Source organism: Vipera berus (genome assembly GCF_964194415.1).
Source record: "Vipera berus genome assembly, chromosome: 1".
NCBI lineage: Eukaryota > Metazoa > Chordata > Lepidosauria > Squamata > Viperidae > Vipera > Vipera berus.
In genome coordinates this window covers 65,000,046-65,017,488 of record NC_138202.1, presented here as the reverse complement: position 1 = coordinate 65,017,488, position 17,443 = coordinate 65,000,046, and the positions used below count along the sequence as shown (strand labels likewise).

Here is a 17,443-nt window from a genome sequence, read left to right as displayed (position 1 = left end):
TACTATTTTAGGCTCAACATAAGTGGATATCAGTACAGTATCATTAACAGATTTTTTTCAGATTATTTGAGTGAAAATAATGTGGTCATTTCAAATACTGATAAAGTGTTAGAATGTTTTCTAATTTTAAAATTATGGCAAATTTCAAAACAGTGCTAACAGCAATAACAAATCTTAAAAGACATAAAGATCTGCGAGCATCCTGAATTGGTCCAGGTTCTGATTGGTTATTTATTCATTTCATCAACAATATATTTTGATCATTTTTGCACTATGAAGTATCAGGCAAAATACAAACAACAAATTTGTGGCACATTAAAAACCAATAGCAGAAATCTGAACCATTGAAATAACAATAAGTACAATGAAAGCAGTTTTTTAAAAAGTATTTGTAAAAAATATGGTCCTCTATTTAAAAAAAATTAAATGGAAGCATATTTCATTAATTTTTATCCTCTTTATAAATGGAATAATATTTCTGTGCCTCTGCCTGTCTTGTGCAATGGCTTGTTGCCATATTCTTTCAGAAAATACCAAAAATTCCAGTACCTGTACTGGTGTAAAGGAAGTCAATGTTGTCAAAATTACTAAGTTCAAGGTAAGAGATGGTTGCTTGTTAATGTTTCAGTTTGTATATGAAACCAGGTGTGCATGAGTTATTCAATCCAGTGTAATGAAAATCTCATAGCTTTGCTTGCGCAGAAAGAATAAGGTACTCCCATGGCTGTTAGTCTTCCCTAACCTAGGAGAAAAGGCTTTGTTGTGCTAACTTGGTGATCAAAATGAACATAGTTTTAATCAAATGTGCATGCACTCTGTTTTCAGTTGTCAGGCTTGTACGTTGACTGCCAGTCCTTGGTTCAAGCACTTGAAGAACTGCCTCTGCACCTCAAACTCAACGTGGCTGCAGAACTGGTACAGGTAATACCCATCCTCCTCAAAAATACTGTAACCCATATTGAAGAGCCTCATATTATTTTAATGTTACTACTTCAGCTCTACAAGGGAAGAGCTGAAGTAGTATCAGCACTTCTTCAGCTTCATTGCTCCTCTAAAACAAAATGTTTTCCACATGCCAAGTGCATTTTGGTCAAGGCTAGCATCCCCAAAGACTTGCTCGTTCTAGTTTTGTTACTCCCGATTTTGACACGCCTGCCCACACACACACACACACACACACACACACACACACACACACACACACTCTTGTTATCAACATCGCAGAGAACATTTCTTTCTTGTTCTTACTGATCTTTACAATAATCCTTGCTTTGATCTTGTCCATTATGTAGTGGATCTAGTTCAGCAGTGCAGTTGCTACACAGATCTATATAGAAAACAATTAATTTTGCCCAGAGTTTATAATTCCTGGTAGCATTGTGAATATAAAATATCTTCTGAATGTGGGAAGGGAGGAAAAAATAACAGCAAAATATTCAGGTAGACGGAAAAGAAGTTATGTGAATTAATGTAGCTATTGGGTAAGTTTATGGTATATCTAGTGCCAGAAAAATCATTCCAGGTTAGGTAAAAGCCAGCTGTATAAGAACTCAATCCTGTTTTGTTCTCCTGAAGGATTGCCTAAAGCGACTCCGATATTGATGTTGCTCATTTTTTTCTTGTTCCAACTCAAAGTCGCTTCTGTGACTGTAGCAGAGAAATTTGCATTTGTTTTGCAAGTCAAATTCCTTCCTGTACACACAATGGCAAGGCTGGATGTCATTGCTTTTCCTGCTGTTAATTGTTTAATAAGCAATGGTTGGCTTTTTTATCCACCGTTAGGGCACATTCTGTGCTGTAATGAAGTAACAGATTCTCCTACTGTGCCTGATGAGAGCCAGCAAGTCAGTGAACTGCAGGCTGTAGGAAGATACATTTCCTTCTGTCTTTTTCCCCCCTTGTTACCAAATGGACCAATTTGGTGTCCTTGATTATTGTAAGCTGATCAGATCTTTCAATGGTAAAATAAAAATCGGTGGGTGAAGGTTCATTCTCCGAGCTTGTGGGTTGGTTTCCGAACGTTTTGCTACCAGGCGAGGTAACATCTTCAGCGATGTTTAGTGGAGGTCAGTGGAGGTCAAGGCAACATAACAGTCTGTGCTGTTCAAAGGAATGAATGCTTCCCGTTTTGTTGGCATTATTTTTCTAGCTTCCTAAGGAATCAGATGAAATTGCAAACTAAGTGGGGGGAAAGGAAGCTGTCCTTACTATTTGGTTTTCTCTAAGCTCTTGGTTGGAAAAGGACCTGGCAAGCTGTTGCTTCCACTGGTTCCTTTTGTCTGACCTCAGCCTTATTTTAGGAGAGAGCACAAGTGTAAAAAGATTGTTGGCAAATCCTTGAAAAAAGTAAGAAAGAAAATTATGCAGGTTATTATAGTATGGCACATGTATCTTGGTAAATAAAAGGCTGAAACTGGAGCTTCTTAAAATATTTAAATATTAATCGTACTTTCTAGAGCAATTTTCCTTTACTTCTATACAGTATGAGCTTATTTTCCATAGTTTGTGAGTATGTACAGATGAGTATTACTGTTTGTTTGTTTGTTTTTTCCTGGTGGAAGCTAAATTTCAAGTTGGGTTACCAAGTTGTTGTATTGCATCAGCCATTGTTTAGGGCTGTTTTCTTATTACTGTAGGATGCAACTCCAGTCACACTTCCCCAGATTAAGCTGCAAAGTCATGACATGGCCAAGAAAAGTGGTGATCTATTGCAACAGCAAAAGAGAGTTGGATCACACTGTTATCCCAAGGAAGATTCTGCTGTTCCCTTGTCTTTGTCAAATAAAGATGGATCAGGAATTTCTTCAGAGGCTCTTCAGAGAAATCCTTCAAGTTTACATCAAGTAATAGATGATTTGGATGAAGACCTTGATCTGCTCCTGAAATTAGATGCCCCCATTAATCCTGAAAACAATATTGCTTTGGAAGTGGTAGCAGATGGCCTGCCATCTGGGGATGATTTGACAAGGACTTTTGAGGAAACCGGTAAGTATTAGGCATTTTTCCTCACCTGTCTTTTTCTAATTATTATTGTTATTATTTTTAATGCAATCAGTGAAATATTTTTCCTTCCACAAACATTTTATGCCATTACACCAAACCAAATAATATATTGTTATCTCAGTTGTGTATAGCAGAGGTCCCCAATCTTTCTCGGTTGGCGGACCAGAGGGAAAGGGACGGGGAAGTATTTTATGCACAGGCATGCAAACGGGGCTGCGAGCACCCGTGTGTTGCAAATCGGGCGGCATGAGTGCCCACGTGACATTCAGCCCTGCCCCATTTTCACTGCACACCCCCATTTAGGCCGTGCAGTACCCTGTTTTCACCATGCAGCCATGGCACTAGCTCAAGTGGGGATGAGTGCATGCCTACACATCCACGCACTGGCCAGCCTATCCCACAGCCCAATGGCCAGTAGTGTCACTGCATGTTTTTTAGTTTTGCCAGCTTCGCTCATTTCTATCTGTACATTTTCCCCTGTTCTCTGCACCTGTGTTACTATCTTATCATGTAACCATAGTGACTCTCATATGTCCAGCTATGTTATGGTTTTAGACTGTTTTGTGCGCATGCCTAGAAAAAGTTTCTCACCACGGCTCGGTAGTGGGCTGTGCCCCACAGGTTGGGGACCCCTGATGTATAGTGTATCTTATGTCTCATATGGATCATCTTGCTTAATCTATTGGGAAAAAAAACATGCCTCTTCTTTTCCATTCAGTGAATTGAGATTACATAAAAGAAGCCTAGAGTATGAGCTTGGCTCTTTATTTATTTATTTATTTATTTTTATTTTATTCTGCCTATATTATTTTTATAAATAACTCAAACTATCAAACCTACCTAAAACAACTTCTTCCTCCTATTTTCCACACAACAACAACCCTGTGAGGTGGGTTGGACTGAGAGAGAGTAACTGGCCCAAAGTCACGTAGTCAGTTTTCATGTCTAAAGTTCTTCTTCTGTGTCTGGATCAAACTTTAAATGCCAGAATGAAGCCACTTTCCAAGGCTCTTTCTAAGACACTTTCTAAGCCACTTTCTTTGGCTCTATCGTTGGCCAAAAATAAGTCATTATCAGTACATGTTTCTTGTAGTAGCCAATATACCAGCTGATGGGCTGGGCTGTGTGTGTCTCCACATTCACATAGTGTGTGTTGTTATCTTCTAAGAGCTTCCACTTGAGCACATTGGTTTTACATTTAGGCACTCCAATTGCCAACCTCTTCAGGGTCCTCCAAATAGTATAAGGGAGGTCAGGTGGGATTAAAACTCATAACCTCTCACTTTCTAGGCTGGTATCTTAATCACTAGACCAAACTGGCTGTCTTCCTATCTGGAAAAGTAGATGGAGATCTTCCTTTACTGAAAATGGACCATGGTGATCTGGCAGAAATAACTTCTCGGTTCATCGTTCATAGTCCCATTTCAGAACACACACTAGACTTCAATAGTAGATAGTACTTTAGATTGAAGCAATAAAACATTCAGGTTTTAGGGCTGTGCAGATGGTTATCAACTAGAACCACGTTAGTGTATCATGTGGATGAACCTGTCTTTTCCAGTGATGAGAGAGCAGCAGGTGTTACAGTGTATTCCTTGGCTGAAGTTTTATTTCCCCCCCACATTCTTGTCACAAATCATTTTGCTGTAGTCCATCACTGTCCCAGTAATTATCTCTAAGCATCCTCTCGTTTGTGTCTGTTTTCTGAATCCTCCTCTATTTACCCCCTCTATGCAGTTACATGAGAATCTGTTGTTCCCTTGTGTACCTATTAGTATTGTTAGATGCTGTCGAGTTGGATTCAATTCTTAGCAGCCACATAGCTAGATTTTCTCTAGGATGATTTGCCTTCACTATGGCCTTTTAGGTTTCACAATGGGGTGTTCATTGCTGTTGTCACTGTTGTTGTATTGTATAAATTACATAGATTACATTAATTTGGAAAATAAGAGGAGTGTAAAACTGAATACATTTAAAGGAGAAAGGTTTTGATGCCAACATGATTTAAGTTCCATTATGAGCTGGCTTCTGTGTCTGCTCAAGCTGAACAGTTAAACATACTTCTTCACTGAAACATATTTTTGAAGCCTTCCATATTTTAAAATCAGTACAACAAAGATTATCGAATTACAGGTAGTCCTCGACGTACGATCACAATTGAGCCCAAAATTTCTGTGGTTAAGTGAGACATGAATTAAGTGAGTTTTGCCCTGTTTTACAACCTTTCCTGCCACAGTTGTTAAATGAATCACTGGAGTTGATAAGTTAGTAATCCGGTTGTTAAGTGAATTCAGCTTCCCCATTGACTTTGCTTATCAGAAGGTCACAAAAGATGATCACATGACCTTGGGACACAACAACAGTCATAAATATGAACCAGTTGCCAAGCATCTGAATTTTAATCACATAATCATGGGGATGCTGCAAAGGTCGTAACTCTGAAAAACATTCATAAGTCACATTTTTCAGTGCCATTGTAACTGAATGGTCACTAAATGAACTCTTGTAAGTCGAGGACTGCCCGTATATTATTGAAAAAAAGTAGGATATAGAGTGGGAATTGAGAGAATACAAATGCGAGTGGGAATGAGTGCAAAATAGATATTCTAGCTATGGTTAAAAAGAAAAAAACAGCTCACACTTTATAGCTGAGAGAGTAAAGCCCTTATGTGACTCACTAATTTTATACCTTTTATATAGCCCTACTCTGGCAAAACTGTCCAGAATAAATTCTGAAACTATTTTTAAGTTTCATATAAAAGAAGAAACACATAGCAAAAACAAAACATAAAGTTTGTGGAAAATAGTTACTGTTTTGTTTTCTTAAAAAGTGAGTTTAGGATGATATGCTAAATTATTTTCCAATTTAAACATTGTATTTTTAAGTTAAATATTCTAGTCCATTCACACATTCTAAATTATTGGTAATTGTTTTACATCTGCATCTGGGAATGCAAAAAACATACATATACATAAGGTAAAGGTTCCCCCGCACATGCGTGCTCATCGTTTCCGACTCTAGAGGCCTGTGCTCATCTCCGTTTCAAAGCCGAAGAGCCAACGGTTGTCTGAGGACGTCTCCGTGGTCATGTGGCTGGCATGACTAGACGCCAAAGGCGCACGGAACGCTGTTACCTTTCCACCGTAGTGGTCCCTATTTTTCTACTTGCATTTTTACGTGCTTTCGAACTGCTAGGTTGGCAGAAGCTGGGACGAGTAACAGGCGCTCACTCTGCTACACGGCACTCAGGATTCGACCCGCCAAACTGCCGATCTTCTGATCGACAAGCTCAGCGTCCTAACCCACTGAGCCACCGCGTCCCTACATATACATACATTACTCTAAATTCAATTTGAAATTGTAAGAATCTGTTGTAGTCTGAATCACTTAAATCTGGATTGATCCCCAGATCTAGAATAAGGTTAAGAAAAAGAAAGTTTCAATCTCCCATAATGTTTTATAGGAAAGGTACAAATACTGTAGCAACTTGTTTTTCAATAGAATGGAATAAAAATTACAGGAAAACTAATTTCTTTAGAGAGATCAAGGCATGCCACACTTTATATTAATCAGGGAAAGGATTTGGCAACATTTCTCAATTATACATATATAGATCTGGAGAAGATCTATCTACATGATCTCTAGGAATCAAAAACTATTTGACGGTATGTGTGTGTGTGTGTGTGTGTGTGTGTGTATACATATATATCAAGTAGGTCATGATGCTGATTCTGGCTTACGTCGTGATCTTTAAAATTTCTTGATGATAATACAGTGTGAAAGAAAAGTCTGGCAATTGCAGTTCATGGAATGTTTTTCTGATCGCTACTCTTTTAACCTAAAAACGTTATAGGTTAGGGCAAAAACCTAAATTAACTCCAGCATTTAATAAATTACAGCAGCAAACAGATGCTTAGAGGACAGTGTTGTCTTTCATATTGGATAGGCTGTGATTCAAACATTTATTTAGTGTCATTTTGTGAACCAGGGTTCAAAGATGTGCACTGTTGCGAGAGTGCAACCAAGCATAATTCAAATAATATAGATTGCTAAAATATTTGGGACGAAAATAATTTTACAATATTAATAAATGCACACGAAGCTAAAATAAGGTATACTACATGCATCCTTGCCTACCTATTTATTGGGCCTGAGGTTAGTGCACTGTTTCTCAAACTTAGCAATGTTACAAGTGTGGACTTCAATTTCCAGAATTCCCCAGCCAATCACAGCTGGCTGAGGAATACATCTTAATGTTACCAAGTTTAAGAAAACTGGTCTCTGAAAGACTTCAGAGAAAAATGTTTAACATACTTCATTTTTCCTGCTTTTAGCATTTGCCCAGACAGAATAAGCTCAATCCTGATTATTGAATCCTTCATCAGTTCAATAAGTCTTACAGAGTTAAGTGTAACCAAATAAATTAATTGTAAAATATTCCATAATTTGTTTTCTAAAGCATGCATTAAATTGAAATCACTCTTATAGTCTGCCCTGGATTCTAGGAATATCCTACCAATTATGAGACAGTTGGCTCTGATATGCAAAACCAAATCCAGATAACTTGAGACTAATTTGTTTCTGATTATTTTTACCTACTCTAAAATTTTAAGTCATGGTACTGATTGACTGTAACAGTAATTTCAGTTAGAAAGTATTTGTATTTGGAACATAAAAGAAATTGTTCTGCTTAATGCCACACCTGAAATTACACTGTTTTGTTGCTGTACAGTCAAAAGCAGACCAATTTTGAACTTCACTCTCTGGAAAGCTATCTGACAGTTCAGCACACTGAATATTTATAAAAGTAATTATGGAATTAGTATCCACTTGATTATTTTCTTGCAAGTTCATATATAAAAGAATCTTACATTTTTTCACTCAATAAAAATCAATCATCAAAATATTGTCCTATTATTTAATTTACTGTGTCCACAAGATATGTTTCAGGAAGTATCAGGCTGCATTTATGAAATAACTTGAATAATGAAGCAGCCCTAGCAAACATCAGGACTTGTAACTTTTTAGGTTTTTGTAGCAGTTGTTAGAAATTGAATTCTTATGGATTGTTGTATTGTTACCTGTTTTACAAAGTAAGATTTAAGTCTGAAAATCATTGATTCACATTCGCATTCAGAAGCACTCACTTCATGAAATCATAATCATAATAGTAAAGTTGAAAGGGACCTTGGAAGTCATCTAGTCCAACCCCCTGCTCAGGCAGGAAACCCTATACCATTTCAGACAAATGGCTGGCCAGTCTCTTCTTAAAAACTTCCAGTGTTGGAGCATTCACAGCTTCTGGAGGCAGGTTGTTCCACTGGTTAATTGTTCTGTCAGGAAGTTTCTCCTTAGTTCTAGGTTGCTTCTCTCCTTGATTAGTTTTCATCCGTTGCTTCTTGTCCTGCCATCGGGCGCTCTGGAGAATAGCTTGACTCCCTCTTCTTTGTGGCAGCCCCTGAGATATTGGAACACTGCTATCATGTCACCCCTAGTCCTTCTCTTCGTTAAACTAGACATACCCAATTCCAGCAGCTGTTCCTTATATGTTTTAGCCTCCAGACCTCTAATCATCTTTGTTGCTCTTCTCTGTACTCTTTCCAGGGTCTCAACATCTTTTTACATCGTGGTGACCAAAACTGGATGCAGTATTCCAAGCGTAGCCTTACCAAGGCATTGTAAAGTGGTATTAATACTTCACGTGATCTTGATTCTATCCCTCTGTTAATATGCAGCCTAGCACTGTGTTGGCTTGCTTTTTTGGCAGTTGCAGCACACTGCTGGCTCATATTTAAGTGATTGTCCACTAGGACTCCGAGATCCCTCTCACAATTACTACTATTGAGCAAGGTACCCCCTATACTATACCTGTGCATTTGGTTTTTCTTGCCTAAATGTAGAACCTGTGTGTGTATGTGTGTACGCACGCGCACATGTGCATACACATAATCAATAGAAAACTGCAGGTAGTTCTTAGAGTATGATGACTTTTATCAGTTTTACCTCTTTTCATAGATCCTTAAATCTTGAGGATACAAGTATAATGTTTCTGGATTTAGTTGTGCTGCTATATAATTTGCTCAGCATCATACAGTTAAACGAGAACTCTGATTGCAAAAACTGTTGCAATAACATAACAGCTTTGTGGATGTAATATTCCACCAAGTTTTGATAATCTACAGACTATAAGTGTCTTAATTGAAAGTTGAATACCATATAATTATATGATAGCTGTGTCTGCACTTTCATTAGTAGCTACAGTATGAAATCTTGCTAAGGGTATTTCACGCATAGTATTGTTTACCAGGCTGTTGCTAATGTTGAAAAATTCAAAGCTATATGTTCGTTCCAGCTTTCTGAATATGCATACATATTTTGGCTGTGTTCATGTTTTATTGCAAACTGTCCAAAGATCCTCAATTACCAGACATTTTGAAAATTTAAATAAGCAAGCAATAAAATCCACAAACAATCATTTCTAGGATCAACGAAACATTATCAGTAGTATCATTGAAATTCTGCACCTTTGAATTTTTCACTTGAGGTTTATTTGCATTCTCTCCTTTTGTCTGGGTTTTCAAGCAGTATTATTATTATTATTACAGTCAGCTAGATTGATTGGCAATACTGCAAGCCAATCAGGTTCCTGATAAAAGTTTCCAGTTTTATCAGTTATTCCTATGCAGTAAAAGTCTAGAAGTCACTGGGGTTAATAGTAGGAAGGAAGGAATAGTAGGAAGGAAGGAATAGTAGGAAGGATCCGGCCAATGGGAAGGCAGGCACTGGAACAGGAACAAGCACCTTTGATTACAGGAAAGGGTGGAGTTGCTGAGTTCGTGCTGTGCAAGTGAAGCTTCCACATGCTAGAACTTGGTAAATAACAAATGTTTGGTTTCTAGGTTGTATTTTTGTATTTTCCTAAATGATTTGAGAACTAAGATGAAATCATAATGGCACTGTTTTGTAGCTAACAATCAGAATACTTATCATTTTACTTGCCTTTTCTTTACAAAAGTATTATTATTTAACTTTCTTTTCTTTTGTCAGATCACTTAGAACCAGGTAGAGCTGAAGAAATTTGCTCAACATCTCAACCGCCGGAAGCTACTTCCAAAAATATTACTGAAGAGCAACTTGAGGACTGGTTAGATAGCATGATCTCCTAAAAGCTATATTTTGTTTATCATACAAGTATGTGAAAAATAATTTAAGATGACAATTCCTAATTGTAAAAAATGTTTACAAATATTTAATCTGGTGACTGGCTGAACCTGAGGCTTAAAAATGCTATATCGGTATTCGCAGTGTTCTGGATTTCATTGCCTTCAGAAATGTAACAACATCAATCTGAAGTTGTAAATGTATAAAAGCCTATTTAGAGTCTGTGAAATAAAATAAATTACATTTGCAAGTACAATTATAGAATATGTCTTGGTGTGACACAAAACACAATGAAATATGACGTTGAGTTTTGTTTTGCAAATTCTTTATTGTAGTGCATATTTTTATTTGAAGAAAAAAATACATTAACATTGCAACTAATCACTAGTTTAATTCTGTTCAGTTGTAAGACAAGTTTTTAAACCAGCTGCATGTAGTAAGCAGTTTTGTAACATGTATATGACTAAATTTCATGTCATACAATAAGACCAGAAAGCAACACAGTCATATAACAAAAATGTCAATCTAAAAGACTAACATTTAAAAAAAAGTATTTTGCATAGCTAAATCTGGAAAGAGTTAAGGCACTTAGATTTTAGAGACAATAAAATACCTGAAAAATTTAAGCACTGAATACTTAAAATCTTTCGGTCTGTATTGTTACACTAAGAAAAACAAGGCTGATTTGAAATATTAAGTTCACCATATGAGTCGATGATTAAGATATTGTCACCTGACATTCAGAGTCTTCAGTTGCAAAACAATGACATAGCCCTTTCAACTACATTATTTTCTACAAAGGACTGTTTAATGATTCCTGAAAGTACTGAACTGAAATGTTTAAACTTTTTTTTCCCCTCAAAAAAAGTCAGAGCCTGTTTCTGCCATATACAAAAAGCTAATCTAGATCAATTTAAAACTGGGCTAGTTTATTTACTTAGAGGTCAAACATAGGCAATATATATGTTATGCCACTATTTTGTAAGAATTCTATTTTTGTTTACACTGAATGTAGTAGTTTCTTTGTTGGAATTTTTATCCAAGCTGATCTTCATACTGTTTACGGAAGCAGTCTCCAGCTGGGAAGAAATCCCAGCATCTTTCTTGGTACATTTTCCATACATATGACTCCTAAAAATATAAAACACATGTTTTTCAAAATATTTATTTGAGAAAAGAAAGAATTTTTATACTTAAGGCATATTTTTATCTCAGATTAATGAATGGAAAATTTTCCTCATTAGAAACATCAAGTGAAAATATATTCCACAAAAATAACAAGGCAGCCTTTCTGATGGTGAATCTGTCTGGTCAATTTATAGTTCAGTTGTTAATCTTAGGGAATATATTTTTGTTATGTAAGATATTACAACATTACTATCATATGCTAAACAAGCAATTAAGTAGCGATAAATTCAGATAAATGCATTTCACATCTAAATACAGGCTGGCAGCCAATTTTGCTTTAGTATAAGATGACAGAACATTTTTTTTACAAAATAATAATCTTATAATAACAGGTTTGAACAATTGGTATAATACACTAAAGTAAATATTCAGAAGAAGGCATGAAGAACTGCAATATTTAGTACATGAGTTTCCATGGAAGAACATTAGAACATTTAGATGTGTGTTTATAGATTAAAATGATCAATAATTTGATTTTGGAGGGGAAAATGAATGGTAATGATTTAATTGTATAAAGTGACATTAGTATATCTCTAAAAAAATGTGGATTGCATTTTATGAATGTTTTCTGAAATGTTTCTTGCTTTTCATTTACATAATCAATTAATGCTTTACCTGCCCAGTGTGTTCAGTTTCATCCTTATTAATAAGATACATCAAAAAGAACCTGGAAAAAGAATATGAAACTAAACATGATTGGTTTTGGGGGTATGCTGTTCTTGCTTCTTAAGAAAACTAATTATTTCCATCTAAACAATGGTAGGCTAAAAAAGACATGTTTTATGATTCATTTTACAGTCAAAAGTTTATATTAAAGTGGTGAAATATTTTACATTTGTAAAAGAATTTTGTGTATGTAAAATTGTACAAGTCTCTGCTTCTGAGTTCCTAATCCAAAAAAAGCAGACATCCTTCCCAAGAAAGCATTAGAAGAAAAATAAATGTACAAGACCCCTACACCAAATAATTCTGAAGCAAAATTTGCCTTGGAGCAATATTAATTTTCCTGCTACTAAAGCCTCTGATGGCTCATACTGTGGTTCATCTTTCCAAAGATAATGTCTCTCCTTTTCAATCAAGTTAATGAGCATTACTGCATATGTTGATTAGTGTCTGGAGAATTCTGGGAGTTGAACTCCATGGATCTTAAAGCTGCCAAATTTGAGAAATGCTGTCTAGAGATTGATAGAGCACTCCTGTTCTGGAACCCCTCCATATCCAGAGCTTGTTCTGATCAGGCATCATATACCATGTTTCCCCGAAATTAAGACCCGGACTTATATATTTTTTGCCTCCAAAAGAGGCACTAGGTCTTAATTTCAGAGAAGTCTTACCTTAGGACCACCACAGCCAGGCTTCCCAAACTCCAACACCTGTTGTGCCGCCGCTTGATTTCTGTGGCTGCTTGCTGCCACTTGCAGCCGGATGCCATGTGGCACATTGCACCATTGCTGCTCCTCCTGGCAGGACGCTGCATGGTGCTTTGTGCCATTTCTGCAGCTTGTGGCAGGATGCTATGTGGCTCTTTGGGCCATTTCCGCGGCCCGAAGCACTGCGCAAGCAGCGGAAGTGGCCCGAAGCACCATGCAGTGTTCTGCTGGGAAGAGTGGCAATGGCGCAATGGCCCCATGGCCAGCCACAAGTGGTGGCAAGGAAGCACAAAAGAAGTCAAGTAGCAGTGCAACAGTTGGGGTATGGGAGGTCTGGCTGTGGTAGTCCTACCGGAAAGGTAAGTGGGTGCGGGGCATGTGGGGCAGCTTCACCCCACCACCTTGCCTCACCCCCAAACTAGGGCTTAGTTTTGGGGTAGGGCTTATATTAGGCCCACACCCAAAAATCAAGATAGGGCTTACTATTGGGCTAGGTCTAACTTTTGGGGAAACACGATAGAAGTATTATGTTTGGGTTTGCTTGTTTGTTTTCCTTTAGTGATCCTGGTTATAGTTTCAAGGTTTAGTATTGGTTCCCCTGTGATAAGCTCTATTGGTGCCCCTCACCCTACCCCATCCCCCCAGTGGAATTTTGAGAAACTTACAAGATTAGCTGCCATATGGGATCGCTATAGCATCCATAACCTGACAGAGCCCTGAGTCCTGGAGCACAGGAATTCAAGTCACTGATTTTGGAGTAAGTCTCATAGAACTCACTTCTGGATAGATATTTCTAGCATTGTGTGATGAGCCTGGACAACCCTATTAACACTGCTAACAATCATTTCTAAAGAAATAAGCATTAATAAAGCAGTGCATGCATTTACTTACAAGTAGTTGGCCAGATTGTGCTCTTGTAGAGTATGCATTTCAAAACCATGTGGCGTTGTATCAAAATAATCATTACCAATTCCACAAATAAAGCATTTGGTCTAGAAATCAAATAAAAATATTAGCAAAATAAGAATCTAGTCTTCTTGACAATTTAGCACAAAGTTTTTCTCTTTCATTTACTGAAAACAAACAAAAAAAACAAAACAATCAGGATCTTACCTCCATGTCTTCTTTGACCTGCTCTTGCTGATCTCTCAGTTCGCCAAAGGCATCAATAATAAGACCTATTATTAGAAAGAAAAAGATACAAATACTTGTTAAAAATCTTAACTCTGGTACATTTTTGCATTATGTATACCCTGCAGTATCATTTAGGATACATTGATTTTCTTCCTGCTCAGTTAATGTATTTCTTGAAGGAGTTTGAAGAAAGAAACATCGCAATATGAGTATAAAATATTGACTTCATTAAAATGGAAATTTTGATATACTAAGCTAGTTTTAATCATATGCAAATATTGATGCAGAAAATACAGATCAGGGGAGCATCCCAACAAGGGTAGCCTTCAAAAACATTGCTGATAAATTGATTATAAAGGAATTGATCTAAAGGAAAAAGATTCGTACAAAATCAGTAATTTTTGGTGAAGAGGAATGGAAAACACAAGAACTTTTATTTTCCCCCCCACTAAACCAGAGATCCCCAAATTCTTCAACGCAACCCCTTCAGGACATCTCAAATTGTTCACTGACCTTCAAACATTTATTATATGAAAATAATTTAATACAGGTAGTCCTCGACGTACGACCATAATTGAGCCCACATTTCTTGTTGCTAAGTGAGGCATTTGTTAAGTGAGCTTTGCTCCTTTTTATGAATTTTCTTGCCACAGTTGTTAAGTGAATTGTTGCAGTTGTTAAATTAATAACCCAGTTGTTAAGCGAACCTGGCTTCTCCCTTGACTTTGCTCGTCAGAAGGTTGCAAAAGGGGTTCACACGATATGGGGTCACTGCAACTGTCACACATGAACCAGTTCCCAAGCATCCAAATCTTGGTCACGTGACCATGAGGACACTAAAATGGACATAAATGTGAAAAATGGTCATAAGTCACTTTTTTCAATGATGCTAATGTAACTTTGAACGGTCACTAAATGAAATGTTGTAAGTTGAGGACTACCTGTATTATTTTAATTAATGGTACTATGAATAACTGGTGCTAGAGAAGACTCCTGCAAGTCCCTTGGACTGCAAGGAGATCAAACCAGTCAGTCCTAGAGGAGATCAACCCTGACTGCTCTTTAGAAGGCCAGATCCTGAAGCTAAAACTCAAATACTTTGGCCACCTAATGAGAAGGACGGACTCACTGGAGAAGAGCCTAATGCTGGGAAAGATTGAGGGCAAGACAAGAATGGGACGACAGAGAATGAGGTGGCTAGATGGAGTCACTGAAGCAGTAGGCCTGAGCTTAAATGGACTCCAGAAGATGGTAGCGGACAGGAAGGCCTGGAGGAACGTTGTCCATGGAGTCGTGATGGGTTGGACACAACTTCGCAACTAACAACAACAATAACTATGAATAACAACAACACAGAATCCTATCGACCCTTGGGGTTTGATACTGACCACTTTGGAGAACAAGGCACTAAACTTCACCACAACAGCTGACACAATCTTGCAGACCTTGTATGGTCAAACCTGGTTGAAACTTGGATAAAAATGATTATACAAGCCCTAGAGCTACAGGAAAGATCAGGAAGTCAAACTTCCCAAAGAAGGCTAGAATGAACTGAGCTATTGTCAAGAAAATCTCATGGATGTTATCTATGTAGCCACTGGAAATCAGGTTCAACTTGTGGAAGGTATTACTTATATCATTAGCTATAGTAAAAAAAACCAACAACATCCTGTTTGGCATTCATCATCTATAAGTTTCTGCGATTTTTTTTCTCAGTGGCCAGCTGCATGATGTATTCCTGAAAATGAGTATCTCGCTTCATAAATATTGTATTGATCAGTTGAAAAAAACCCAAATAAAATGAAATCATATTCTAAGACCATAATTGAAGATTGAAGAGAAATCTCTCTTACATTATTGTAGTAATGCTTACTCAAAATGAATTGCAAGCACTCGTCGAATATTGTTTAAGGTGAAATTATTAGCAGGATTTTGATCAATTCTTCCCCCCCTCCCCGCAAAAAGGGAGGATAGCTTAGAAAGCAAATTAAAGAATGACAATCCAGTAGAGGTACATACATCTATTTTTGGCATGGCAGGGTGCATAAGGAAAACTATTATTTCCCTCTTCCTATGTTAGAGTTTTAAGTTTACCAGTTCAGCCTAAATGCAGGAAGATTAAAGTCTGATAAAAGGAAGTACTTTACACCTTGTATAGTTAAAACTCTGGAAATTGTTGCCAGGAGATGCTTTGATAAGAAATGTGTATGATTTTTTTTTAAAGGGTGATAAATATATATGGCTTGCAGTACAAGCATGATTAAACCCCAGTAATGTTAACAATAACAAACCTTGAATGATGGCCAGTAGGATAACAATGACAAAGAAGAAAAAGGTGATATCAAAAACAATTCGATATATTTCGTAAGGGTCTCCTGCAGGGTCTTCAATTTCATCTCCAATACCTCCACCTGCTCGTACCCCGACATACATATGGAACAGGTAACACTAAAAAGGAGAATTTACTACAGTTTATGAAAAATAATCAAGCCACCTTGAATCAAAAGACATTTTAAAGGCCATTATTGTTACATCATATATTAGAAGTTGGGACAAATCTCACAACATTTAAAGTATATTACAGAAATGCTAAGATTAAAATTCAGTAACATCACCTTACACTGCATGCATTTATTTCAATGCAGCGTGCATATGAAAAATTCAAGTGGCTCTGCTAAATTTCGAAATACTGCAACAGAGAACATTATTTTGTCTATTTCCTATAGTAAATCCAAACTGCTTTCTTGCTACCTTTTGCTATGGGATATTTTAATAGCCTGCTTTTAATTGAGAAAGTATACTGTATTTACATGTGTTCCTAATTTTATTTTTTTCTGGGAAAATAGATGAGGGCAGTTTTGGTTTTCTTATATATTTCTGGTCTTGAGAATATTATCAATTACCAGCTGAGTCTGAGGGGACTTTCCTGTGCATGCATGCCCACACAAACTTTTGTGTGACAAAGATATATATGTGCAGTTCCCAGTCTTCTACAGCCACACTATACTTTACTTTCCTCAGCACAGGGGTAACTTCCCACTCTGTCCCACTCACATAGCTATGTATACATCTTATACACATGTCTGAAAAAAATATTTTGTAAGATAACTAAAAATGTATTGAAGAAATAATAAAATGAAACCTAAAAATTTAAAGTGTTGGTGAACTATGCACCACTCAAAGGAGATTTAAGGTGTTCTGATATCAAGGTATATTATATTTAACTCTTTGACCCAGAGGCCACTGCACATATGGATGAAAACACTCTTCAAGCTTCTTCGACCAAGTCTAACTTAAGTACTTTAGATACATAGGTCAAAAATTACACACACACACACACACACACACACACAAACAAACAAACAGAGAGAGATCTGGAATGAACCTCGCTTTGGTTGCCACTAGGTTGTTCGAAGGAAAGCACCTACTCTAATGGTATGTGGAAGTGATCCTGAGGGATGAGGGAAAGAGATGCTGCCTAGGGAATAATCAGATAAAAGAGGGAGGAGTCCACATCTGCTTAATGGACCAAGAAAGAAACTAAAAAAGGATCTCCCCGAATGCATCAGACTGTTAAAAATGTCAG

At 37.1% G+C, this 17,443-nt stretch overlaps 2 protein-coding genes across 5 annotated transcripts in view; one reads left to right on the top strand and one right to left on the bottom strand.

Moving 5' to 3' along the window:
* Nucleotides 1-11,658, top strand: part of AVEN (apoptosis and caspase activation inhibitor) — a 131,000-nt gene extending 119,342 nt beyond the window's left edge. For 2 of the 4 annotated variants that reach the window (XM_081334957.1, XM_081334959.1), the window contains 3 exons: nt 826-921; nt 2,637-2,985; nt 10,052-11,658. In XM_081334957.1, coding sequence (XP_081191083.1) covers nt 826-921; nt 2,637-2,985; nt 10,052-10,170 — 564 coding nt within the window. In that variant the 3' untranslated portion in view covers nt 10,171-11,658. Of the gene's footprint in view, nt 1-825; nt 922-2,636; nt 2,986-8,608; nt 8,855-10,051 lie in introns of all 4 variants that reach the window. The other 2 variants (XR_014027372.1, XM_081334958.1) reach the window with 2 other exon arrangements.
* The window catches only part of RYR3 (ryanodine receptor 3), a gene marked incomplete at both ends in the record, with an annotated part of 301,173 nt that continues 294,930 nt past the window's right edge, over nt 11,201-17,443 (bottom strand). Inside the window, 5 exon segments of the mRNA XM_081324758.1 lie at nt 11,201-11,296; nt 11,969-12,020; nt 13,615-13,715; nt 13,837-13,901; nt 16,149-16,305. Of these exon segments, the coding sequence (XP_081180884.1) occupies nt 11,201-11,296; nt 11,969-12,020; nt 13,615-13,715; nt 13,837-13,901; nt 16,149-16,305 (471 nt within the window).